This window comes from Homarus americanus, unplaced genomic scaffold, assembly GCF_018991925.1.
Source record: "Homarus americanus isolate GMGI-L3 unplaced genomic scaffold, GMGI_Hamer_2.0 scaffold53233, whole genome shotgun sequence".
NCBI lineage: Eukaryota > Metazoa > Arthropoda > Malacostraca > Decapoda > Nephropidae > Homarus > Homarus americanus.
Genome location: NW_024751660.1, coordinates 5,238,012 through 5,265,451, shown reverse-complemented (window position 1 = coordinate 5,265,451; position 27,440 = coordinate 5,238,012). Strand labels below are relative to the sequence as shown.

The 27,440-nt window shown below is 41.7% G+C and overlaps 1 protein-coding gene across 5 annotated transcripts in view; it reads left to right on the top strand.

The window, feature by feature from the left end:
* LOC121854758 (kinesin-like protein KIN-14E) overlaps nucleotides 1–27,440 on the top strand; it is a 79,482-nt gene that overhangs the window by 44,395 nt on the left and 7,647 nt on the right. For 4 of the 5 annotated variants that reach the window (XM_042349504.1, XM_042349506.1, XM_042349508.1 and 1 more), the window contains 8 exons: nucleotides 13,085–13,394; nucleotides 14,057–14,168; nucleotides 14,628–14,744; nucleotides 17,813–18,352; nucleotides 18,675–18,803; nucleotides 20,264–20,473; nucleotides 26,635–26,883; nucleotides 27,093–27,323. In XM_042349504.1, coding sequence (XP_042205438.1) covers nucleotides 13,085–13,394; nucleotides 14,057–14,168; nucleotides 14,628–14,744; nucleotides 17,813–18,352; nucleotides 18,675–18,803; nucleotides 20,264–20,473; nucleotides 26,635–26,883; nucleotides 27,093–27,323 — 1,898 coding nt within the window. Of the gene's footprint in view, nucleotides 1–11,659; nucleotides 12,420–13,084; nucleotides 13,395–14,056; nucleotides 14,169–14,627; nucleotides 14,745–17,812; nucleotides 18,353–18,674; nucleotides 18,804–20,263; nucleotides 20,474–26,634; nucleotides 26,884–27,092; nucleotides 27,324–27,440 lie in introns of those variants that run through there. The other variant, XM_042349505.1, reaches the window with a different exon arrangement.

Below are 27,440 nucleotides of genomic sequence, written 5' to 3'. Positions count from 1 at the left end.
GAAAATTGGTGACGTATTTCGCATCAAGAAAGTCCACGGAAACTTAAATTAATATCGATCGAATTATCATTATTTTACGCCTGTACTCAACAGTGGTAACGTGACTTGTGATTAAACTGCAGAAAAAGTTACATTTAACGGAAGATCAATTTTGGGCAACACATCTTTGGTGACAGAACACAGGGGGCGACTCACACGCTCACTACACACCTTCTACCAGGGGCTAACACAGTGACTCTACCATAGTGACGAAAACTACAGTAGATAGATAGACCAACAGACAGGTAGATAGGCAGGAAGAGAGAGGGAGAGAGAGAGAGTGAGAAAGAGAGAGAGAGAGAGAGGTTTTGGATGACAAGATATAACGGGTGTTATTCGTGGGTGAAGGATTCAATATGTCACCCACAAAATGATTTGGTGAATTGTGGTGAAAGCAGAACGTCGCTTCATCAACGCTGTGCTGTAAGACCCTCGTTGAGATCCATTTATACACACGTTATGTTTTCCATAGGCTTTAAGGACCCCAGTGGCTTATCCATGTTGTGCCCACTTACTGTTTGCCATTGTTTGTATACCTTCACTATGACATGTATACAAGGTGAACCAATATGAACTTGAAGGCTGATTTTACTGTCTGTCTGTCTGGGTGTAACTTTTTCCCGAGGCGCTTATGCACTCGATGTGTGAAGGCTTATCCTGTACAGTTTAACTAAGGCTGTGGAGCCGTTAGAGGGACGAAGAGCCTGTCTCTTAGTCTGTGTTTACTTTGTGAGGAACTTTTGCCTGTCTAGGTCAACTCGGCTTGGTATTTAGTCAATTGTCCAAGGACAGCTGACCAAGCCATTGTATGCTTGTTTTCAGTAGCGTCCTTATGTCAGAGGCATCTGGTGCTCTTAGGACCAAGCGGTCACCCATCCAAGTACTAACCAGACCCAACGTTGTTTAGCTTTGCTGATCGGACAAGAAGCGGTGTTTCCAACACCTGCTGGTAATATATAATCTGGTACCATACATATTAATTAAGTGTTTAGGACATCTTATTCATGTGTAATCTGTTATCTTTTGATTGATAAACTCAACATTCTAAACACTGTATTAGTTGGGCGCGAGTCAGAGAAATATTGAAGTTACCCCTACTTTCGGATTTATTTTCTTTGACTGTTAACTTTTATATAAAAGAAAATGAGAATCGTTGTACTTCATGGATAACTTTGAAAATTATTTAATTCTCAAACAAGACCTCTGAATCTTATACATATAATACAGTAGCCAACCGACATGAACCACCAAACTTATCCTGACTGACAAAGACAATATTTTTCCCTAGAATCACTTAAGGTTTTATTCGGTTCAGGTGGTCTGGTTTCAATCATAAAGTAATATTGGTTTTGGCGGTCGTGCTCGTGTTTTTTTTTTCCTACCATTGGGCTCCTTGCGTAAAAGAGAATATATGATATACGGCACAGTTTATGTCCCTGAGTCACGTTACGTCGTCGATAAATAGAGAAACTTTTATATATACACTTTTTTTAATACATCGATCTTCGCGTATACAGTATCATGCACTTGCAGGTTACCAAGACAACCGAGTACACCATTGGAATGATTTATTTGTGCGGTTTATTCTTGTAGAAGATTGAACCCAGATTGTGAACTTTATGATTAACTAGACAACACACAGGTATGGTGAAGAGGTTGTTAGGTAATACTTTACGCTTGCCATAACCACCTCAGGTCTCTGCTGCTGTCATGGACTTTTAAAGAGTACCTGTATAAGTACTTCTATACGTCTGTTACCTGGGGAAGTCTTGAAGCGTTGGGCGTGACGCGTTTGCTGGTGTTACGCGCAGCTGAATGGAATGATCTACAAATTCCCGTTTGCTAGCGTCGTTTACTCACCATTCTGGACTTTTATTGACGACTGAGACAATATTTTCTCACCGATCTAATGGCTTAATGATGAAGCATTGAAGAATTGCCCTGGAAAGATGTTGACAAACTAAGTAGGGAATTTTAAACGCGTTGGAAATTGCGGGCGTCAGGAAAATAGCCAGATGTTGGAAGGAAGGTCTTTTGTCGTCAGCAGCCGGATGTCGTCAGCAGCCGGATGTCGTCAGCAGCCGGATGTTTCAGCAGCGCGGCGCAGGTTTACCAAATTATGATCCTGTATTTTTTATTTTATTTTTTTATTTACGCACAAAAATAGACTTTAATAATGGCAGCATATTTATACTAGTTCTTGGGAGTAAAATATTCCTACATTCTTAGAGTAATTTTTCGCGGATATTTTTAACCATGCCAACACGCCAACAGCTCTATTCATGTCTCTGTTACTAACTCACTTTACTAAATGATGAAGAACAATAACTTAAATTAATCTATATAAATATTTCATTCTAAGTTGATTTATTTCTCACAGTGGAGAGTCACGCGTGAACTTTTTTTCTGTACAAGTATTTATGTGTTTCAATCACTTCCTGGCGTAATTGCTCTCCCACCAACCCCCGATCCTTTTTCTTTTGCGATGACCTTCCTGTTAAACTTTTTTAAATCTTCCTCCTCGTTCCGTTTTCTGTTAGATGACCTTTTCTGTTGGACTTTTCCCCCCCACACTACCTCACCCTGTTGTCTGTTGTGTAATTGTTTCCACCTAAGTCATCCCTATTCCTTCCTCCCGTTTTCACTCTTGAGTCTTCCCGTTAAAAGGAAAGATATGGATGCACTACTCTGCCCTACACCCTACACTCACTTTTCTATAGTGTATAATTTCCCGACTGTTAGGTTAGGTTAGGTTAGGTTAGGTTAGGTTAGGTTAGGTTAGAGTCCCAGTCAACCCAAACTAAGTAAACAGACTCACCTTAAGCCACAATGGGTGACTCATAAGCTTGAGGGTGAGTAAGAGGTCCTGTGACGGCCAGCTGTTTGACTCACTAATTCCCGGATCCTGAATCACGTTTGTTAACTAACTTAATCTAATCTAACTTAATCTAACCTCACGTAATCTAACTTGATATAACTTAATCTATCTTGATTTCGACTAACTAATCTTAATCTTACTTTATCTAATTTATTATAATCTAGCCTAACGTAACCTAACTTAACCTAACCTAGTCTAACCAAATACAGTCTAACGTAACCTAACCCAGGCTAACCTAACCTAACTAAATTTTATCTAATCTAACTTAGTCCCTTATGAAACTCTGAGTTCCTGATATATTTTCGTAATTACTGTATTATTTTTGTATTCGACCCAGAGTGGTTACAGGTCTGGGGTATGTATCCTTAAAATCAACAAATTACAAAAAAAAACTGTATTCTTGTGATTATTCAGGTATAGACAGGTACAGTAATTACGGTAAGTCTGATACATTGCCAAAATATTCAATAATATCCGTATAAATATTATTCACGGTTATTTTATTAGTTACATCATATTGTATTATCCTGTTGTATTCTGTTTTATTTGTGTATTGTTGTATTATGTAGTTTGGTGGTGTTTTTGTATTTTATTGTATTTTTGTAGTGTATTGTAGCATGTTGTTTTGCATCACGTAGTTTTTGTATTATCGTACATGAGCATCTTGTTTACGTTGTATGGTGAGGAGGGAGATAGTGAGGAAGACAGAGAGATAGTGAGGGAGACAGAGATAGTGAGGAAGACAGAGATAGTGAGGAAGACAGAGAGATAGTGAGGAAGACAGGGAGATAGTGAGGAAGACAGGGAGATAGTGAGGAAGACAGGGAGACATTGAGGAAGACAGGGAGATAGTGTGGGAGATAGTGAGATAGTGAGGAAGACAGGGAGATAGTGAGGAAGACAGAGAGATAGTGAGGAAGACAGGGAGATAGTGAGGAAGACAGGGAGATAGTGAGGAAGACAGGGAGATAGTGAGGAAGACAGGGAGATAGTGAGGAAGACAGGGAGATAGTGAGGAAGACAGGGAGATAGTGAGGAAGGGAGAGGGGGAGCCGCCAACGTCATCACTTCCTTCCCCATGATAGCCGCCTGGTCTTGGCTGTTGACCAAGCGGAAATGCACAGTTTTGGGAGGCTGCCCCCGCCCCGCCTAGTCCGCCTGTCGCTGTGGGAATGATTTGGAGGTGAGGGTGTGCAGGAGGATGAGTTTCCGTGGCGTGAATCTGGGAATATTGTTTTACTGGGGAATTTTTTAGGAAAACTGGGGATGGTTTTAGGGATTTCCTTTTTTTTTCTTTGGGGGTTGGAAAGTAGGACTATTTTGTAGTGTTTTAGGAAAGATTTTAATGGGAAGTTATTTACACGTTTGTTTGTGTTCTTGTTTACATACATAATACACACAGTTCACACACACACACACACACACACACACACACACACACAGACACACGCACCAGTATAATCCATGAGTCATTATAATATTGGGATGACACACGAATACTTACTCTACATTACAATTACAGGTAGATAATTATATCATACAGGTGTAATTAATGTAAGGTAGTTTGTTTTTGTTTAATAAGATCTAGTGACGTTGACTGATGTTAATTGTTGTATCATAGAATATGTTGTTGTTGTATGTGTGAGATTATGAGGAATATTGAACTTATTGTATACTGTATTAAGGAAAGGATCACGTGAAGTTTAGACACCCCAGTTTGTTTCACCTGATAATTAAACAACTTAACTTTAATTAATCTAACCTAATTAAGAAGCGTAAAGGTGTTTGATCGTCAGGTAAAATAATCTCGGGAGGTTATTAACTGGATATACATTTTATTTTATCTACATCGAGTTCTTCATTGTTGTTATTCAGAGATACAAGATGTTATTCATTCCTTCGCTTACAGGAAACGTTTACGCTTAGTCATGCGTGTGTGTGTGTGTGTGTGGTCACTTCTTGCCTGCTCAGGTTAACTCGTGGAGAATAATGAATAAAAACGTCTTTCTTAACGTACGTCATGCAGTAATCTTGGCTACGTCTTTCTTATTCTAATTATTGTACACCTGAGTTTACCTGTTAGTTAATTAGAAGTGTTTTTTGTATATGATGTGACTGAAAATAGCTTAATTCAGCCTTACTGGCAACTCAGGCAACTTCAAACGTTTCGGTCTGGTGGTGGTAAGCAGGGGTGTCTGGGGTGAACAACGTCAGTGTGTGTGTGACTCTTGTAGGGTGAGGGTGTGTGTGTGTGTTACGTGGTGGATACTGTCATACCTTGAGTGAAAATAGACAATGTGTTGACGGAAAAGCCAGTGGATTATAGTTTATGAATACGTCTACTGAGAGGACATTTTGTGAAGCCATTGTTAACGAAAAGAAAAAGGAATCCAAGCATATAGCAATTTTTTTGTGTGTAAATAGTGTTTAATATACAGTACCTTTATACAGTATACATGTCACCTGAACTTATACTTACTAAAAGTGACTTGAAAACTTATACCAAGATCTAAAGATTTTTTTATATACTTTCATCTATTTCGTGTAAGCGTGGTGGAAATGTGAAACTAAAATATATATTATTGTTTTTATATATTAATCTTCCTTCTATACGTTGATCGGGGTATAAACACAAAAACAAAAATGTGTAAAAAGAAATCTGTATGTATGTATGTATGTATGTATGTATGTATGTATGTATGTATGTAAATGGCGAACTTCAAGGCTGTGGGCTCTGACACGAAGGAATGCCGTGTGACTGTAATTGTTGATATTGAGAAAGATTGATCCCTGACAACAGTCCACAGATCTTACCGATAAGGTCTCAGAAATATTTATATGTAGTAAGAGTAGCAGCAGTAGTAGTAGTAGTAATAGTAGTTGTTGTAGTAATAGTAGTAGTAACATTTGTAATACCAATACTACCACTACAACAACTCTTACTACTACTACTACTACAACAACAACAAAACTACTACTATTACTACTACTGCCCAATCCACTTCACTTCCCCGACTGTAGAACGGGGCAGGCAATCAGAAGTACAGCAGTCAGTACCAATGATACTACTTGAGGTGAGGTGAGGCGAGGTTCTGAGCCCTCTTTGTTTACCTCGATAGAAACAGTTGCACTTTCTTTTGTTTACTGTTTACTGAGTGCGTATTGCGTGAAGATTACATAATGTTTTTGTGTTGTAAAGATATCGAATTTATTTTTTGTGATGAACTGTTGTTATTTATTATTATTATTATTTTTTTTTTATTATTATTATTATTATTATTTTTATTATACATATGAAAACGTGAAATGAATCTTATTATCAACGTATATAATTATTTACCTGTTTATGAAGAATATAGTGATTGCCTCCTTGTTTATAACCAACCAATTAGTTATTTAGTTAATAATAATAATCTCTGTAATTAAGCTCAGGTATCGTCATTAGTATTTGTCTTCAGCAGGTAACTTCCTTCCTGTCTCACACCTTGTCCCTCTTAATGAAGACATTCTCACTTTTTAACCAATTCCCGTGGAGGAACTTCCCACGCTGCTTAATTACGAGGGTTTAAGTGTGTGTGTGTGTGTGTGTGTGTGTGTGTGTGTGTGTGTGTGTGTGTGTGTGTGTGACTTCCGTAACAGTCAGTTAGATCTTTAGTACCTCGCTAGATTCATTCCTTCCACACACACACACACACACACACACACACACACACACACACACACACACTATGTAATATCTATCCCGTTAGTTTTGGCGTTCCCAGGCAGCGAAGCAATGCAAAGAGAAACCCAGCCCTGGCCAATGCCGCATTACCTCATGCGGACACAGGCACGTTCATCCAATTCATTTATTAAGGGGGCAAATTTTGTTGTCTTTGTTCGTATGCTATGCTTTTTGGATTGGGTTTTGAGTTTGTTTTTCGATCCAGAGAAGTCTATGGTTTCAGATACTAAGATTTGATTTAAATGTGTTTTTAAATGTTGCGTTCGTATAGTTATTATTATTATTATTATTATTATTATTATTATTTATTATTGTTTTTATTATTGTTTTTATTATTATTATTATTACTATTATTATTATTATTATTTCAGAGTTGTTTTTGCAATTTATGTCAACAATTCTTCTTTTTAATTCGTAGTAATAATTAAATAACTGTGTTTCGTGAGTCTTGAGTCATTTATGAACTGGGCCAGAGTCACTAGATGATGAGTGATGGTATTTGTTTGAGTCACGGCAGCCGAGACGTCAGATGAGTCACGACTTCCCGTAACTGACAAGTCAAGGTAGATGAATCAGTGAGTCATATCAGCTAATAAGTCACTGACGTCATTTTGCTCAAAGTTAGTGACTCAAATAGTAAATAAAAAAAGCGGTGTGATTTTTTTTCGTTTGTGGGCGTGGTGAGGCGTAGTTTAAAGGTCTATGGTGAAGCGTGAGCATAGTTTATTGGAGTCGTGGTTAAATATAGGCGTAGTTTAATGGGCACCTTATTAAGCGTAGACGTGGTTAAATATGAGGGTGGTTTAAGGATAGCATAGGTAAGTAAGGGCGTGGTTTAAGGATAGCATAGGTTAAGGATGGCGCAAACAAAAGCTGCCTGGGCAAGGATAACATAGTAAATATAAATGGTTTAAGGACAATGTAAGTATGGGCTTAAGAATATAATGTGACGTGGTTTAAGGATAGCATAATGCGTGGGTAAGCAGGATAGCATGATAATGTATGAACATGCAAGCTTAGGAGGATAGCATAGGTAAGTATGGGCGTGGTTTAAGGATAGCATAGTAAGTATGGGCGTGGGAGGGAGGGGAATGCGTGGGGAGATGGGTTTAATAATGCTGTATTTTCCTGTACCGGAGAATACAGTAGAGTTCCTGTAACTTCCGTATGGTTGTATACTGTCCTGAACTTTTTTTTTAGTATTTGTAACTGTAATTTGAAGGGTTAGGTTATATGAAGAGAATTATCACTGTATTGGGATTCCTGCATTTTTGCTGTAATTCTCGTTTTGTTGTTCTTGTTACGTCTTGAACTTTTGCTGTATCTGATTTGCTGTATTTTTTACTGTGGCAAAATTCTTGTTGTATTATTTCTTTTTTTGGGAGGCTGTAACTTGGCTGTATTTTGCCGTTTTTTCGTATATTGATTGTTGTATTGGGCTTGCTGTAACTCTTGACTATGGTGTTCATATTAACGTCATGGACTTTTTACTGTACCGGACTTTTTCTTCTTTTTGCTGTAATTAAACTGTATTTTCCTCCTCAAAGACAACACAACAACATAACATAGCCTGAAACCTAACCTAACTTATCCTAACCTAACCCTCCAGGTAGCGTTAAGTTATTAAATCATCAGGTGAAATAAACTAAGGGATGTTAATCTTTACGTGATCCCAAAAAACGATAATTAATCCTCGTAACTAAACATAGAAGACTAATCCTAAATGGTTTTCTTCAGCTAAAATATAAAATTAAGTTGAGAATTACACTGAGATTCTACCTTAACTAGATTCGTTCACTTAGCACCAGTTAGGAGACAAAATTACACTATGAACGTATCTAGATAAGGTCAATTCTCGATATAACTTTGCTGCCATATTTTTTTTTTCACGTTGCTCATAATTGACCTCATCCCATCCTCACAATTCCTGCATAAACGGGATCTTAAGTATAATTGATTATTTACTTAATATGGGGCTCTATTAATAATACCAGCACCAGATTATTGAGTGGATTATCCTGATTATCCGCTTCTGTTCCGGATTACGTCTGTCTGTACTATGATATGTGGATTATTTTTGTATTTGATATTAAGGGTCAATAAGAGTCTGTTTTGTTTACGTCAAGGGGGGAGGGAGAGAGAGAAGGAGAGAACGAAGGTGGGAGAGAGAGAGGAAAGTTGTGAACGAGAGAAAGTGTAAATGACAGAGAGAAAAAGCGATATGCGTATTTGCTTGTGTGATATACCGTGAACGTGGTTTACTGTGAACGTGGTTTACTGTGAGCGTGGTTTATCATGGGCGTGGTTTATCTTAGACATGGTTTACTGTGAGCGTGGATTAATTTGAGGATACTTTACTGTGACTGTGGATTAGTGCGGACGTAGTTTCTCTGGGCGTGGCTTAGCATGGGCGTGGTTTATTTCTCGGAAGACCCTCCCTCCCTTCCCCCATGGTCGACGTAGTTAAATGTGGGAGTGGTCAGTTGTGTGTGTTTCCCAAGTTAGTCAGATGTATTCTACAGAAGCCAGGTGTGAAGTATGTATTGATTACCTTTACCGGATGTTAGGCTGATGAAGAAACTCTGGTGTGTGTGTGTGTGTGTGTGTGTGTGTGTGTTTGTTTATGATGGTTTTCTAGGTGGAAGGAAAAACAAACTAATATCGCTCCTTTGTAGACTGAGGCTTGTTGACACACACACACACACACACACACACACACACAGAGGCTCGCTGTCTCAGGTGTCGTGTCCTCAGTAACGCCCGACATAACTCTACACTGTTATTTGTTGTGGTACAGTGTTGCTATTTATTGAGTGGGCTGACAGGTGGAGGAGGAAGATGGAGTGGTGAGGAGGAGGAGAAAGAAAGGAGGAGGTGAACGGAAGGAGGAAGAAAGTAGGAGATGAGGGGAAGGGGTGGAGTAGGTGAAGGGGAAGGAAGAAGAGGAGGGGTAGATGAAGGGAAAGAGGGAGGAGACGGAGGAAGAGGTGAAGGGGGAGAGGAGATTATACAGGAAGAGGAAGGAGGACAGAGTTAAGCTACATTCCGATAGAAGGAGAGGAAGAAGGGGAGGGATTAAGAGAAGATGGTTTTATCGTCGCGGGGTGTTTTCCTTTAGCAGTTATCCGGATTTTTGTGTTACATTCGCGGGGGTTTTGTGTTACTTTCGCGGGGTTTTTGTGTTACTTTCGCGGGTTTTATCTAGTTTTTTTTAGTGTTACTTTTTTGCAATAGTTTTCAATGTTTTATAAGAAGATTTTTTCTTTTTCTTGTTTTTATTTTATTGCGAGTTACTGAGGTGTGGCAGTGTGGTTACTGTTCTCAACTTACGTCTTAACCTAACCTAACGCTCACAGGTATCGCGAAGGTGTTTTAATCATCAGGTGAAATAACTTAAGGTACCTAACATCTTAATCTTCAGGTGACTCAATTATTTCCTCTTTTTTTTTAATTAATTTCATCACATATTAAACACCTGTTCAGTGAGTCAGTTCACGGCGTAGGTAAACAAGGGTCTGACGTCACCTGTTACACCTGTTGCGTATAGATACAGGTTGGGATTTTAAGACAAGATGGAGATCACTATTACAAATGATCCGTTATCTCTTTATATCTTACAGTTAATATTTTCTTTTAATATATATAATTTAAGAATATCAGCATTGTTATAAGGACGATTTATATAAGAAGAGAATGTGTGTTCATGTCAGCTGAGAATATTTGTGATCAGGATATGCAACAGCTGCTGACTTCTGCTGGGTTTAATGTACATCATCTGATACCATCTGTCGCCCACCTACATCACGCTCTTGTCATTCACTTCTGATTTACTACTATTTTTTTTTATAAGACGACAGAAGTACAAGCAGTAGGCAGGCCATGTTAACATCCGAGATTGAAATATTATTAGTTAATATACAGCGTCAGGAACATGGGTCAGAGAACACATAATACACTTCTCAACATATAATTATTTATCAATCAACTGAAACTGCAAATAGTGAAAACTCAAAAAAAAAAAAACCCAGGATTTTGTTACATACCGTAAATATGGTTTTATTTTCAGTTTAACATACATATTTCGGGTTCCTTTCTGAGTTTATATCACCGGGTGTTATTTTTAGGTAATTGACGATACGGTACCTGAGGACGTGTTCAGTGGACCCTCTCTGGATAAAAGACTCTTCACCCAACCAAAAAGTGTTAAAAAAAAATTACATATCAACTTTTATCATCAGGTAAAACACGTCGAAAACCGCTTTGTCATCAGTAGCCAATATCTATCTAGTAACTTATACTAATCTGTACCAATCATTAAATCTGCAGGGGCCGTGTCCAATAGCTGCTGGCTCTTGGACGCCTGGCAGCTCCGAACTTTCACTGAGCGAAGGTCCCTGGGCCCCTGGCGTAGGTACTCGGTTCTGTGCTGGTCTAGTTACTCAGAGGACCGTGAGGTGGCGAGAGTGGTCCAAAACACTGGCTTATTTTCTCTACAGGCACTTGTCTTGAAGCTGGGAGGAGGAAATTAAAATCACCTGTAGATTAGCCCCCCTAACTTAACCTGACCTAACGCTAACCTAACCCCAGAATAAGGGAGAAGGAAATGACATAAAAATAACTAAAAAAAGAAGACATGAAAGCATTAAAACAGCAAAAAAGAATATCAACACGCCCTCACACTCGTCCTCAACATACACACTTAACCAACAGAGTGAATTAACCCGTGCTGTAGTCTCTCTAAAAAGCATTACCTTACATTGAATTAAGTCATACCATTACTCTTCTTCAGTATTATCAACCTTATGGTAACTCTACTTAAGTGTCGTAATAACTTGTCACTCTTCTCCTGGATAATGTGGTGGGGGGTTGCGTGTTTACTTTGTGTACTGTGTTGTAATGATTTAGTGTTATTATTATTATTATTATTATTATTATTATTATTATTATTGTTATTATTATTATTATTATTACACTGAGACACTGGTGTTCGGTGTTGGCCTACGAACTGAAAACGTAATCATCCTTTTAACATTAAACTCTTATAGAAAATAAATGTACCTCTAAAATATAACACAAATTCAAAGTTTCTTATTTCACATTATTTAATTTCCTAATAAGAAAAACTAAGAAACACAAGAAAGGACAAGAGAAAGTGTACGCTAAGTGTTTTGTTTGTTTTTTTAAGTTTTGGACAACGAAAATATTCCTAATGAACACTTGACCGGGAGTACTTGTGTTACAGCGTTCGTCCCAAGGTGTCAGCGTGTTGAACCAAACAGCTGGGGGAGTGATTATCATAACCCCCGTGTGTTGGGTGGAGTCTGGCCATGAGTTACAGTGATATATATCTACCCACAGTGCGTCACTCTACAGTCTGGGATTCTCTGGACTGTTATGGTATACGTGAAGACAGTCTCCAGTCGATTACCTTGCCAGTCAGGTCATAAACTGGCCATGAACCTCGAGGTGTATATCCCAGACAGTCACCACCTCATCGCTTATTCACCATGAGTCTTCAGATAACCTAACCCAAGTGGTCTTTAGTTCCTCGGGTCGTGAAGTACAGACGACGATCATCATGAGACAGAAGGACCCTATCCCAGAGACTGTCTACCTCGCCCACTAGCCACCATCTATGTAGACGTCTTCCTCCTCCATCACACATATACATACATACATACACCGTTATGGATATGGAGTTCGACTTCCTGTACATTCACCAGGACAGGAATGAGCATCGCAGCCTTCACGTCATCAAGGAGGAGGTCGGGGAGGAGGGTAAGAACTGAGGAGAATGAGTGAGCGAACTTGTTATTGTTGAGATGAATGACGTCACCTTGTTATATCCAGGTTGTGTAAATTAGAACACTCACCGTTTCCGGGTCCAGTACTTGAGAAATTTACGATTAAGTTATCAATTTCTGTATATATTACCTTTATTATCTCATTTCTCAATTTTCTCACTCATAAAGGAAATTAATTCTCATCATAATAGCAGTGACTCATTATTCCGTCCTTCATAAGTGTACAGAAAACGATTTATCTTCCAGCGATTATTTCCTGGTGTAATTTCCCCCAGGATGAATCAGAGACCTTCATTAGACATCTTTATCATGTTTCCAGAGGAGATTTTGTCACCCTAAATCTTGTTGTTGGTAATTCTGTTTGTTTTTTATTTTAAAACAATGTAACAATGACACGTTACCGAGAGACATCCTGTGGTGCTGGTCTTTTGTAGCATACACACACACACACACACACACACACACCCACCCACCCACCCACACACCCCTCCTCCCTCCACCCCTCTCCCTCCCTCATACACCCTCTCCCTCCCTCACACCCTCCCCTCACACACACACACGTCACCACACACGTCATCGTTGTGTTACGAGAGCTTGTTAACAATGCAATAATAAGTGTCATTTCCTGGTCGTACACAGACACCTTCCATGACTCCGGCACAAGCGGTCATGAGCCTGACAGTTTGGAGGCCATTCAGACGGTGGTGAACGGCGGCGACATGGTAGAGGGCCGTCCTTCGCCACCCTCACCTTCTGACGGCGACGTTGACGATAGAGGAGGGGGAGAAGGTAGAGGAGGGAAGCCCGAAGATGCGGCCATCCTACTGCATCTAGAACGCTGTAGTCACCGCCAAACAAGACGCACCTTACACGAGCTGAAGGAGAAATATGAAACTCTACAACACCAGCTCTCTCAGAGGGCCATTAAGCTCGATGAGTTCAGCGTCAGGTACGTCCTCTCCCTCCCCTCTTGTGTTTAGTAGGAGAGTCTTTTACTTGTATTTATCTGTCTGTCTCATCAGGGTGTTGAGAGGAACTTGTGTTTTGTTTTGTTGACAACTCTCTCTCTCTCTCTCTCTCTCTCTCTCTCTCTCTCTCAACGCAGCAACGAAACAGATAACACCATCAAACTCACACACCAAAGTACCACAACACCGCACACACACCACTAGACAGGTAGACAGACAGACAGGTAGGCAGAAAGACAGACAGACAGGTAGGTGGGCAGGCAGATAGACAGACAGACAGGTAGGCAGGTATGCAGGTAGACAGACTGACAGGTAAGCAGACAGACAGGTGTGTACATGACCCAGTATAACAGGTAACATGACTGGGTAATTACCTGTCTCGTGCCGTAATGAGTGACTCTATGCACGCTCTTCTACAGGAGGAGCGGAGCTGTATTGGCGGGGGATAGATAGATAGATAGATAGATAGATAGATAGATAGATAGATAGATAGATACAAACATACATAGAAAATAGTTAACATGAATCATAATCATCATTATTATACTGCCATCATTCTTATCATTATTGCTGTTACTATTATCGGTATTATCATCATGAGTGTGACCACCTCCTCCTCCTCCTCCTCCCTGGCCTCCTTCAGGACTGTTGGCAGTGATCTCGAGAGTCTTCACATTGAACAAGAGACGATCCTCAACTCTCTCGAATCTCTCAACTCCATCGCCTCCTCCGACCGTCTAGTGGATGAGCTTAAGGTAAGGTAATCAGTGACACACACCTATTTGACGGCTATTGTATTGAGTTAGGGACGCTTAGGGACCTCCAGGTACCTCTAGAGACTTTCAGAGACCTCCAAAGACCTCCTAGAGACCTACATGTTTATATTCTTAGAGACGAGATTTTGAGTTTGTTGTTTGTTTATGTTTTATAGTAATTTCACGCAAGAGGTCGTATTTTGGTTAGGTTAGGTTAGGTTAGGTTAGGTTAAGTGAGATTGTATTACTCTCCAGGTACAAATATTAGTGACACGGATGTTATTGATGTCACTTGTTATTGATGTGCTATTATATTTGATGTCATTGATGTTAGGGATGTAAATGGTGATGATAATACTTCTTTTATTACGTGATTTAAATGTCTTGAATGATGATGATGATGATGATGATGATGATGATGATGATGATGATGATGATGATGATGTATCTCGTCACCAGCTGCGAGAGATGACCATTAGCCAGCTGAGGAGTAAAGTGTTGCAGCTGGAGAAGGATCGTCTGGATAAAGTCCCCTTCGACGCTGCCAAGGAGATAACCAGACTCAACAATAACCTGGTGAGGTCATGTAAGGTCACGACCCCTGTGTGTGTGTGTGTGTGTGTGTGTGTGTGTGTGTGTGTGTGTGTGTGTTATTATGCTATCTGAGGCATTTTCTTTTTCTGCCTTTTGTTACCTAACCAGCCAGCCATATTTATCTGTTTGTCTGTATGTATGATGGTCTCTCTCTCTCTCTCTCACACACGTACACATACGCTCAGTAAACACCAGACCATTATTACTTGTCAAAAGTTTACACACACACACACACACACACACACACACACACACACACTACCACCACTTACGCTTGCAGTAGTTACCCCAGCGTGGCAGGAACACGAGTTAGAGCAATAATTGGGTCGTTACGCCTCGTGATGGCTGTTACCGCCTGCCTGTTAACCTTCTCTATGGGCGGCGCCCTTAGCGGTACACACGACAACCTGTCGTTAAACTCTTCCCTCCTGAAGCAGAGCAGAGAATTAGAACCTTTTTTACGTGACATAAGCCGTTTTATTCTCTCTTCTAGGAGGTTAGTTTGTTATTATTTCAGCAGGTATATGGAAGAGGAAATTAACCTAACCTAACCTAGCTCAACCTAACCTAACCTAACCTAACCTAGATATGATGGGAAACGCATCTAGACAACCGTAACATAACGTATAAATCTATTCTTAAAGTTTATTCTCATAGAGAAAGTTTATTTAGGAATGTCAGTACAAAGACATACAGCCCAGGTAAAGAGTGCAGGTACGGTGATTGCTAAAGGGGGCAATGGTGACTGAGAAGGGAGGGAGGGAGAGTCACCAGAGCATCCCCGTGAAAGAAATGATATCATGAAAGAACGAAGGAAGATGATGACGAGTAAAAGATGCTGGAGATGATGAGCACTAGGCCAAAAATAATGTGATGAGGTTTGTAGCCTGAATCAGTGTATTTTGGTAGGAGAGTTTGAAGGAATTAATGGGTAAGTTGGGAGACGTCGAGGCGATCCCAGGGAGATTAAAACTCCTTCTTTGGTGTAGATAGAAACATTCAGTCACTAACACAATTAAAAATACAATGGCTTTACTGTGAGTAGTGATGATTGATGTTACTTGTAGGCGTCTATAGTTAGAGATCTCTGAAGAACGAAGGGGGGAATTGTGAAATAGTTTGGTGTCGTCCATTCAAGGCTTCTGGTCAGGGGTTGAAGGCCAATGAGAGAAAATGAGTAAACACGAGACCCTAACCTTGGGGGACCTCCAGCAACGAACTGAAGACTGTGTGAGCTGGATCCTTCTCTGTCATGGTGAGGATTCTGTTGTAGGAAAGAAGAAACAGGAGATGAGTAAATTGCGAAGTGCATTTGAGAAAATTAATGATTTAGAAGAGAAGAAAAATGATAAATAGATACCGGTGCATAATAGATTCTGACCAATAATACCAGATATGAAATTTGGTCTCTTTTTTTTTTTTTGGGGGGAGGTTCAGAGAGAAACACTACATTCTGTATACCAAGAAGGGTGATAATGATGAACGATTAGAGACACTGACTGCTCAAGGGCTCACAACAATTCACTGCACAGCTGCACACACACACACACACACACCGTAAACTTACCCAACACAGCGGGCGGCCGTGAGGTGGCTTGAGTGAATACCGACTTATGTTTACTTGGTATCTTTTATAGTATTGACCCACGCTTATTGTTTACATCCTCCGAGGCCATATTACCGACGGTATATTTAACTGTTAGTATTTCATCTCGTGAGTGTAGAATCATACGTGAATAACAATGCTTCCAGGAGAGTGTTTCACCATTTCCGTCCTCCGCCGTTCCCGGAAGAAAACAGAAGTGTGTTAGTTGTTATTTCATTCGTCTGTCTGTCTGTCCACTCCGTCTGTCCTTCCTGGAATTGTCAATACCATAACTCAAATAAATTTTGATGGATTTTAGCAAAAAATTCTCAGACGTGTCTTTAATGTCAAGAGTTATGGACTCTTGCTCGTTTAGCGACGCGGAGAGCAACTTGGCCACTTTCACCACCAGGTCTTGTGAGGCTGCTGATTGATCAGGTCTCGTAGAACGTACATTTAGAACATACGAGTCATTGCAGAACATAGGAAAATACACGGGCGAGAGTCATGAACATTGATGTATGATGAACACAGATGAACGCAGTCAGTAAACAAAAAAAAACATATTTGTAGTCTCAATCGTCTGGGTAATGAAACGCCATGACTTGGGAGCACACGACAACACGGCCATCGAACAGTGAAATAACCCAGTAGTGTTTCCATGGGGAGGTAATGTAGAGCTACTCGTCAGGGAGAGAGAAATGAAGCCAAGTGGTGTTGCTAGTACAGTGGTAACTTGCGTATCTCTCACCAATATGTCAAGGGTTCGAGTAACGTCCCAGACACAAGTGAGAATAGTGTTATCTAGTGTGACCCTCACTCCCAAACACCACAGGTTTCTCAGTCTCCGGTTTCCTCTTGTACTAACACTGGATAGACCAATCACCCGAACGGCTAGTAAGCTGATAAGTGGCGAAATTAATAAACAAATTACACATATAGTTAATGAGAAGACCAATTTTAAAATTTTATGTAAGTGAATTGATGTGATAAATTATGTGTGGTTATAACGCGCTTAACACAGTAACACCCGACGTCTAGTCACTCTAGTGTACACGTGTCCTTGACGAGCAATGTAGAAAAATCCCCGGCCACAATTTCCCTCATTTCTACAATGAATCATCGGCCACGGTGTACTGAGTTAACATGACTGTCGTTGTACTATTTATGTTTGGTGATTAGCCGTAGTTGGTTGTGGTTTGCTGCAACGTGGGGAAGATAATCACCGGAAATTCAATGGTGTGTAGCGAAGGATAACTTTAGGATAATGGGCTACGTTGGACATTTGACAGGATGGATAAAGCTGGGTATTGACAGGGTGGATAAAGTTGGACATTGACAGGGTGAGTAAAGTTGGGCATTGGCAGGGTGGATAAAGTGATTTAGATCCATCTATATACTGTACAGTATATATTTTCTCTCACCTCAAGCACGTATTTACTCATGTTTACTTCCTCACCCACAGATCCAGTTAGAGAAAGCAAGAGACGAGTTAACGATACAGAATTTCTCCCTCAAGTCCAAGTTATCTGACCTGACCACCAAAATCAACGACCCCGCCGCCACTTACCAAATAGCTAAGGAATCCCTCAGTTTTAGAGAAAACTTGATCCAAAATACAGAAAACGGGAAACTGAAAGACGTGGATGACCCAGATGTTGTGAAAGTACTCAGAAAGGCGACATACAAAGTGACGAATGACACTCAGAAACTCAGACAAATGTGCACAGAGTTAGTGAATAAAGAGGAAGAGTACAAGAAGAGAATAACGGACTTGGAGACGGAAGTGAGGAATCTCCAGAACGAGAACTCGAAGCGGTTTGATAAGGCCATTCGGGAGATGGAGAACCGCTTGGAGATAACCTCACAGAAGCTGGAGGCCGCGGAGAGGTACCTCACGTCCAAGGAGGAGGAAGGTAATATGCTTAAGCTCGACATAGATACACTCAATGACGAGAACAAGAGATTAAAAGAAAATCTAAACGAATTAATATTAAAACAAAAGGTAAGCAAAGTGTTTGTTTTTACTGACGAATTTATTGATTTTTTAACTTCATGAAGTATTTATACTTTTGTATATGCTGTTAAAATGACTGTGATTTTAAGAGATAAGAATATGTTCTTGAGGAGTAAATCTTGACAGCAATTGGCATCAAAATTTCTTCCCTATTAATTTTCTTCAATCGCTTTCCTTCGCCTCCCCCTCCCCCTCCCTCTCCCTCTTCCACGTTCCCCCTTACCTTCCCTCTTCTTCCACCTTCCCTCCCCCCTCTCCTACCTTCCTTCCCTCTTCCACCTTCCATCCCTATTTAACTTCTCTCCTGCAGGATTACCTGGAGGAGACGTCGCAGAAAGCGGTGCTGGAGGGGAGGTTCACCAGGTTAGCCGAGGAGAACCGGGTGTTGGCAGAGGACTTCAACAGGGAGCGAGTGTTGAGGAAGAAATACTACAACCAGGTGATTATCTCTCTTTCTCTCTCTCTCTCTCTCTCTCTCTCTCTCTCTCTCGTTATCAACACCTTCATCAGTCTATTTTAAGCTACAATGATTAATTATCTATCCATTGACCCAATTCCCTTCACTTTGCCCTTCATTTAAGATTACAAAACAGACGTACAAGTAATACATGAACTTAACGTAAACTATACTTGTTATACATGAGGATATAAGCGAGTCATGTACGAAGGTCAGGTCAGGTCAGGTTAGGTTATGTTATGTATGAGTGATGATACGGACCAAGACTGACAGACAGACACACTTTTGTAGAGGTGAGGGAGAAAATCTAACTTACGGTTCCATGAGGCTGCTAGGTCCAGGGCAGCATCGTGTGGGGTGTAGCTGCTGGGGTCAAGAATCTAACTTAACCAGGGTGTGTACTGTGTGTGTGTGTGTGTGTGTGTGGTGTAGGCGGTTGGTGATGTTGATGGTGGTGTTGGTACTAGTGATGGTGGTGGTGTTGGTGATGATGGTGATAGTGATGGTGTTGGTGATGGTAGTGGTGATGATGGTGATAGTGGTGGTGATGACGGTGGTAGTAATGATGGTAGTGGTAATGGTGATAGTGGTGGTTGTGATTGTAGTGGTGAAGGTGATAGTGGTGGTGGTGGTGTTGGTAGATTACTTGTTGGTTGTGGTCAGTAAGCGTGACGTCATTCACGGGTGGGTTCAGTTCACTGCCCCAGAGTCAAGCAGGAAGAACCACCCTCGCTGTGTCTTATTTGTAAACCAACTATTTCACTCCATCTTATATTTATTCACATCTCACATCCTCTAGTTGGCCTGAGACACAATACACAGCACATGTTCCTTGGTTTCAGTTAATGGTGAAGGAGAGTGAAGGGAAACAATGGAGTGGTGTGCTGTTTGGTGAGTCTTGGTGTATGTCTCTATATCACGCCACTGTCCTTTTTTTGGCGGGCTGAGTTGTGATTCTCATTAGATGTGTGTGTGTGTGTGTGTGTGTGTGTGTGTGTGTGTGTGTGTTTCGTGGCAACCTGACGTGTAACGGTCAGCATGTTTTTTTTCCAAACGAATAGTACAGGGTTCAATCCCTGGGGTAATGGTTAGCCAGTGCAGTTGGCGAGTTGTCCGGTCTTCTCGGGCTATTTCTCGACACTGGGTCATGCAGCTCGTTAACTTAGGGTGTGGTTGTTGTGTTGGCGACAGCTTCTACACCTTAAACAAATCCACACGTAGGTGGTCCTAGGGCCGGTCATCCTCGATCACATGAGGCAACCATTATACAGTGTATATTATGTATGTTTGATTAGATATAGATATGTATGTATGCGTGTGTATAAACGTATACATACTGTATACACATAATTTGTCACCAGCACCTCTCACCCACCAAAAACCTTTCATCCTTCATTGGCCTTTGACCTGTTATTGACCAGTAACCTTCACCGCCCCCGCAGGTGGAAGAAATGAAGGGCAAGATCCGTGTGTTCTGCCGTGTTCGCCCCATGAGTGAGGGAGAGAGGAGGCAGGAGGTGGGTGGGGAGGTGACAGCGGTTGAGGATGAGTTCACCCTCGCCGTCAACACTCAGCGAGGTCACAAGTCCTTCCTCTTCGACCGTGTCTTCCAACCTCACGACGACCAGGACGCCGTCTTCCAGGATACTAACGTGAGTAGTGAAGCCCCTCACTTTGTCCTAGTTTGTTTGTTTGTTTGTTTTCGGCGAAAAGGAAATAATTAAGGGTGTTTTTGTTTATCTTCCCAGCGACCGTAGCATGGCAGTCTCTAACGCCTCACAGTTTTGATATGAAAATATTAATTCAGCTCAGAGTCCGGGGATCAGCTTGGGTCTGTATATAGCGGTCACTTGATACAGTGTAAGCTTACTGGAGTTTCAGCACCACACCTGCTCGAGCTAAAGTTACCCCTACACGACAGGTCCGTTTTCTTTTATCCCGATCAGGACCAGTGGATATTTTTTTATTCTTCCCTATGACAGCACAAACCAAACGCAGCGGACGACACCATACAAACAGACCTGCACGAGCTGTTCAGGTCACAAGACTGGCAGTGGTCTTTAACATAACAGATGTAAGACTCTGCACATAGGATACAACAACCCCTAATCATAACTACTGTATTATGTTTATAACATTTTCTTGAATACTGTTGATAAGGAAAGAGATCTAGGCGTTGTGGAAGATCAGTCACTGAAGCCGGTGCAACAAGTGGGGCAGCAATGAGGAAAGCCAGTTGAGATTTCTGTATTTATAAAGTGTACCTTCAGATACAATGGTGTGAAAATTCTTGGTCATCTTTCTATACTTCTCGCACGTCCCCATCTGGATTACTGTATACGAGCATGGAAACCTAACATCCCTAGACAAGGGGCAACACTAAGCGACTTAAATGATTCCTGAACTATAATATGTCATCTCGATTTTTCTAGTAGGCAATAGAGCAGATCTCACAGAGACATTTAATATCTTGAAAGTGAAGGAAAACGTGAACCCGGGACATAATGTCACGCACCACCAACACGAAGGGACATAACTACGGTACAAGCTCGCCAAGTTATCATGCAGAAAGAATATAAGGAAATACTTTCTTACACAGAGGCTGGTAGACTTATGGAACGTTCTACCAGTCCAAGCTGTGGAATGAAGATCAGTGACTTCAAAATGGCCGTAGACAAAATTATCATGAACAAAGGGGAATCTTAGGCCACTGGTCTCCCTCCCCATGGCCACCTCTATTGAGTGACCATTGGTTAAATAACCGAGCCAACCTTAACCCCGTCATCGTAGACTAAGTGATTTTTTTTCAATCATTAACCACTTATCTGCTTACTAGTCGTTCAGGCGGTCGGTCTGTTCTCTGTTACTGTGCTATGACCTTCATTGTCCAGTGTTGGTACAGGAGGAAACTGGAGACCCAAAGAAAACCTGCCATGTTTGGTAGTGTCACAGTGCATAACGCGTGTGTTCTGGGCCAGGAAGTGAACTCAGGACCGATATAATAGTAATAATAATAATAATAATAATAATAATAATAACAATTAACAGTTTATTGAAAGAGCATGGCAGCCGGAAGGCTGTAAATATACAGTTACATAATTGGGAAATGGGTCACTTGATTGACAAATGATATACAAGTAACATAAGTGATAAAAATATGATATATAATAACTAGATGAGGAAAAGGTCATATTACAGGGCATTTCAACTTAGTGACAGTGCAAAAAGGTAAGATTGAGATTGACTGGGAGTGAAAACATTGGTTGATTACGAATTGTTGAAAATTTTTACAATGGTTGGGACTGGGCTCGTATGGGCTGGAGGCGGTTATGGTGCCGAACAGCAATGCGCGGACGAGAGATTTCGGGAGATTCTGTATGAGAAATATGACGTCACCTGCTCCAGCCACTCACAACCCTGGCTGACAGACGGATTTTAGTCGCTCTTTCGAAACTGGGTAGTCCATTTGGCCGAAACCACAGGATATCACCTCGTGCATCTGGCAGCGGAGTGTCATAGATGGCTGACTGACAGAAGGTTACCCCGGCACCACCTGCCTCACTGACTATACGGTGGGTGGCCCCCAGTTCTAATGGGCGAGCCCCGGAAGAGACAGCTGGTATAATGTATCGTTCAGGGTTCCTCAGAGCTCAGTTACTCTCCCCTCCTTCCTCCAGGACCACCCGCCATCCCCATTGTTTTCCCAAGAATTACAGTATATTTTAACTAAATTTTACGTTTCAACACATGAACAGCCTACCGGGTCCCCATTGGCCCCGGAACCTAGTGTTTTGGTAACATTCACACCTCTACCGGGCCCTGCTATGGGACCCAGTCCTAATGGTTTAGCTTATGGTGGTGACCTTTACCACAACAGTATGGTCGGTGACGGAGCACAGGTGTGGTGGGAAACACACACACACACACACACACACACCACCCGTGAATCTCCTTTGTCCGCCAATAAAAGTTCTGTTCACTCGTGTCTTGATGTTGGAACCCAATAGTCGAATTCTTGAAGGTTCTTCTTACTTTAAAGTTTCCTCCTAACTAGAGATGTGAGAACCTCTCCTAATTTCTCACTTCAGTACGACACAAAGTTGGTTTTTCCAGGTACGTATTTGTGATTAGCCTCTTAATTAAAATTCTAAATATACAGTTAAGTTCCTCATGTATTTTAGAACACATAGATGGAGTCTCAAGGGTTCCTGCGTTAAAATTCCCTCCCAATGGAAATCTTGAGATGTATTTACCTTGTCACGACACAGAGTCCGTCGCCCATATGGTGTCGCTATGGCTCTCTGGCTCTACTGAATGTTGGTCATAGGTTTTATACCATATGACTCTTTGATAATAAGAACGTAACGCTTAAAGGCTTTTCTGAACAGTGGGAAGTGTCTTGTAAGATGCCGTCAAGAAGCCAACTGAGGCGAGTGTTGATGGCGTCCGTCTTCCATACCCTATTCCTCCTCCTCCCCCTCCTCTTCCTCCTCCTCCTCCTCTTCCTCCTCCTCCTCCTCCCCTCCTTTTCCTCCTCCTCCTTCTTCAGGGCTGCGGGAGGAGCACAGGAGGAAGTCCACTTTATCTTGGCTGGGTCGCTGGCCCCTAAGAGTGACGCCACCCACCCAGTCACCCTCACTATAGCTACTGATTTTTTTTACGTCTCCAACTCACTCCCCATTACCCCCTCACCGCCTCCTCCCCACCACCCCCTACTTCACCTCTATTCTCATCACTCCTACCCCCCCACTCCTACCCCCCACTCCTATATATATCTCTCAACCCCTAAAATGACTCCTCCTATATATCTCTTGAATCCTCTTTACGTGAATATATACAATAATTAGACCACATTTATACCCACTAAGACCCCTCTGAATTAATCCTACTAGTGGTAGTCAAGTAAAGTCATAGTGATATTATTGATAAGGAAATTAATCAACTCTTAATGACCCTCTTTTGGATTTTAAGAGGTCAGAGGTCGTTAGAAGTCAAAGGTCGTTTTGTAGTGAGTTAATGAGGTTTTATGTTTGAGATAGATAGATGATCTTATGGGGGTTGGAGACGTTCAGATGGCAAGATAAAATTAGGTGAGTGTAAGGTTATGGAGATACTTTAAGTTATAAGTATCTGCCACAAGTGTTAAAGTATCTGCCACAAGTATTAAAGTATCTGCCACAAGTGTTAAAGTATCTGCCACAAGTGTTAAAGTATCTGCCACAAGTATTAAAGTATCTGCCACAAGTGTTAAAGTATCTGCCACAAGTGTTAAAGTATCTGCCACAAGTGTTAAAGTATCTGCCACAAGTGTTAAAGTATCTACCACAAGTGTTAAAGTATCTGCCACATGTTTACCTATCCCCACTCCCACATCCCCCGCCCCACGAAGGCAGGAGATAGGCCTCACCCCCCCACCACCACCTTGCTTAAGACACTTATTCATAAAGACAGAAATTTTCCGCTCTGGTCATTTATGATTTGTGGTGGAGGTGTGAGAGTCAGGTGTTGGAACAGGCAGTCAGGTGTTTAGTGGACGATGGAGGGGGGGAAAGAGGGAGTTAGGCGAGGAAGGGAGTTAAAGGAGGGAGGGAGGGAAGGAGGAGAGGGGAGTAGCGAGGGAAGGGAGGAAGGAAGGAGAGGGATGTAGGGGGAGGAAAGGAGGGTGGAGTGGGGGACAGATAGGTGGAGAGAAGTAAAGGAGGAAGGAAGGGAAGGGGGGAGAGAAGCTCACTGTAAACTAATTTCCTCAGTTCCCTCTTCTTCTTTGTTCCTTCTCTTTCCTTCCCCTTCCACACCTTCTTCACCCTCCACACCCTCCCTTCCCCTTCCACACCTTTCTTCACCCTCCACACCTTTCCTTCCCCTTCCACATCTTTCTTCACCCTCCACACCTTTCCCTCCCCTTCCACACCCTTTCTTCATACCCTTCCTTCTCCCCTACACCATCCTGTCTCTCGATACGACGCAGCTTCAGCTTAACCTGGCGTAATTGAAGCCATGATAACAGTGGAGAAGGTGTAGAGTGACAAGTATTGTGTTGATGTCCTCGATGTAGACACCCTTCTCCACCCCTACCCCGCATCCCTACCCCCACCCCACTACCCACACCCACACCCCCATCCCTACTCCCCATCCCCCACCATCCCCATTCCAACCCTCCACCCCAGCCACCCACCCACCCGCCATCACCCATCTCTAACCCACCACTTGGCTCACTGAGATCCCATGAAGTGCTCCAGTTGGTCTACTTCGATACACTTGGCTCGGTGAAGTCAATAAGTCTTACAGTCGCTCTAACCAACACCTATCAGAGAGGAAATGACTGTGGTGGATTGGGAAGGTGTTTTGTCCAAGAGGTGGCGTGAAATAATCTTACCGTGATAAGACATACAATGGAACTTCACAATAAGGTTACCGGGGCGCATCATGGTGGCAGACACGGGCAACAAACTCTCTATGGCACCAACTAAATCCATAGAACGATGTATGAGAGAGAGAGAGAGAATGAAAATGGAATCTAGGGTCACGTGTGTGTTAATATGAGCACTGAGACCACACAACAAGCAGCAGGTGCCCACAAGTGAGACGCCGAAACCCACCACCTGGCCAGACACACACCAACCATTCTCGGAAAACTTAATGACCCATTTAGGAGTTCGTGCGTCGGTGAAGGCCATAACTCAGGTATTACTGTGACTCTGCCTTGATGCCTACTATTGTCTCATTCATCATGTGGACTGTTGGAATTGTCCAAAAGTTGAAAAAATAAACGTTTTTTCTTTCTGGTAACGTGAGCTTAAAAGTCAAACTAAAACAAAGTAATCTGATTATTTTTTTTATTTACTCTTCACTATTGTTTCTTCTTGGTCTAGTGTTTTAAGCTGGGGCGTTTGAGTGTGTGTTGTAGTACCTGAAGGTCGTGTGATAAGCAAGAGATGTTGGTGTTTTGATCTTGTTCTCATGGGACTCCAGATTTTAGGGACATTTTCTAATTTGTGAGGTGTGGGTGTCAGCTAGGTAGTATAGAACGCCAGTGACTTGTGTTCCTTCATTATTATTGATTCATGGAGCTCGACCCACGGAACAGAAGACACGGGAAGTGCGGGAGAAGGAATTGTGTGATGTTTTATGGCCAGGCGACTCACATCATCAGAGAGGTGACTGTCTCACTGTCGTCATGCGTAAGATACCTCTAACACTGCTGGTCACGATGATACCACGAGCCTTGTTCTGCTTCTCTTGTTGATATACCATAAGGCGGAACACAACGATCTATTGTTCAATGGTAGTTGGTCTATAGACACACATAAGCTTACAGAGAGTACATAACCTAGCGGTGTTGTTGTTGATACCCGTTTTGGGTCATGGGTGTAGTTAAGGAACATAAATAGTTAGTGGTATGGCATTTTGAATGGAAAAAGTTAGAGTTTATGATAATCCAAACTGGGGAACATACCTGTTGGTGATTCTTTACTTCTCTGTATCATTGTCTCATGTCTACGTTATCACTTGAATTTGTCTCTTGGTGGAGCTACGGCTACACCAGGAGGCTGATGACTCTGTTATATAGTGGCACTAGGACAGCATCTGTGACTAAATACTATGTTCTGAGCTTTTCTCTTACGCTACTCTATGTCGATTTTGTCTTACAGGAATACAGCATCTACGGTTCACCTGTACTGTACTACATGTTAACTTATCTTACAGCAGTACAACATCTACAGTTCACCTGTACTGTACTACATGTTAACTTACAGCAGTACAGCATCTACAGTTCACTTGTACTGTATACTTACTTGGCCTCTTATCACAGGCTCTGATTCAATCGGCACTGGACGGGTTTAACGCGACCATCATGGCGTATGGACAGACTGGTTCAGGCAAGACCTACACCATGTTGGGCACTCAGGCCAACCCAGGCATCGCTCCCCGGGCCTTCCAGCGACTCTTCCAGCTGGTGGAGGGCGGCAAGGCCAGGCACGACGTCTACATCTCTGCCTACATGATGGAACTCTACAACGACAAGCTTATTGACCTTTTCAAACCCGTACATACGGTTGAGGTCAGTGAATAACAAGTGTGGATGTTTCTAAAAATATCGAACAATATGTAGACAGGACAAGGTTAGAATAACAAGCTTGAAAACTTTCTTAAATGGTCCATAATATCAATAGGAGTCATAGAATTGTGTTAGTATGGCTCTCTCAGTTGATCTATCTATCTATCTATCTATCTATCTATCTATCTATCTATCTATTATGGTTTTTTCAGAGTGAGCGGCTAGAGATAAAGAGAGATAAGAAAGGCAGCGTCCACGTGCAGGGAGCGACAGTCCGTAATGTAACCTCAGCCAGAGACTTGGGTCAGGCATTTGAGGAAGGCCTGATGAACCGCCACACAGCCTCCACCAAAATGAACGTGGAGAGCTCTCGTTCCCATCTCCTGATAGTGATATGCCTTAATGTAACCTCTAAACAAACTGGCAATGTTCTTAAAGGAAAGGTAAAGAAAAAAGTCATTGTTTATTATTTTGATTTTGTTTGTTTACGTTTTTGTGAATTATTACTGTTTGAATTATCTGTTTTAGTTGGTTTATGTATTTCTCTGTTGATGTTTATG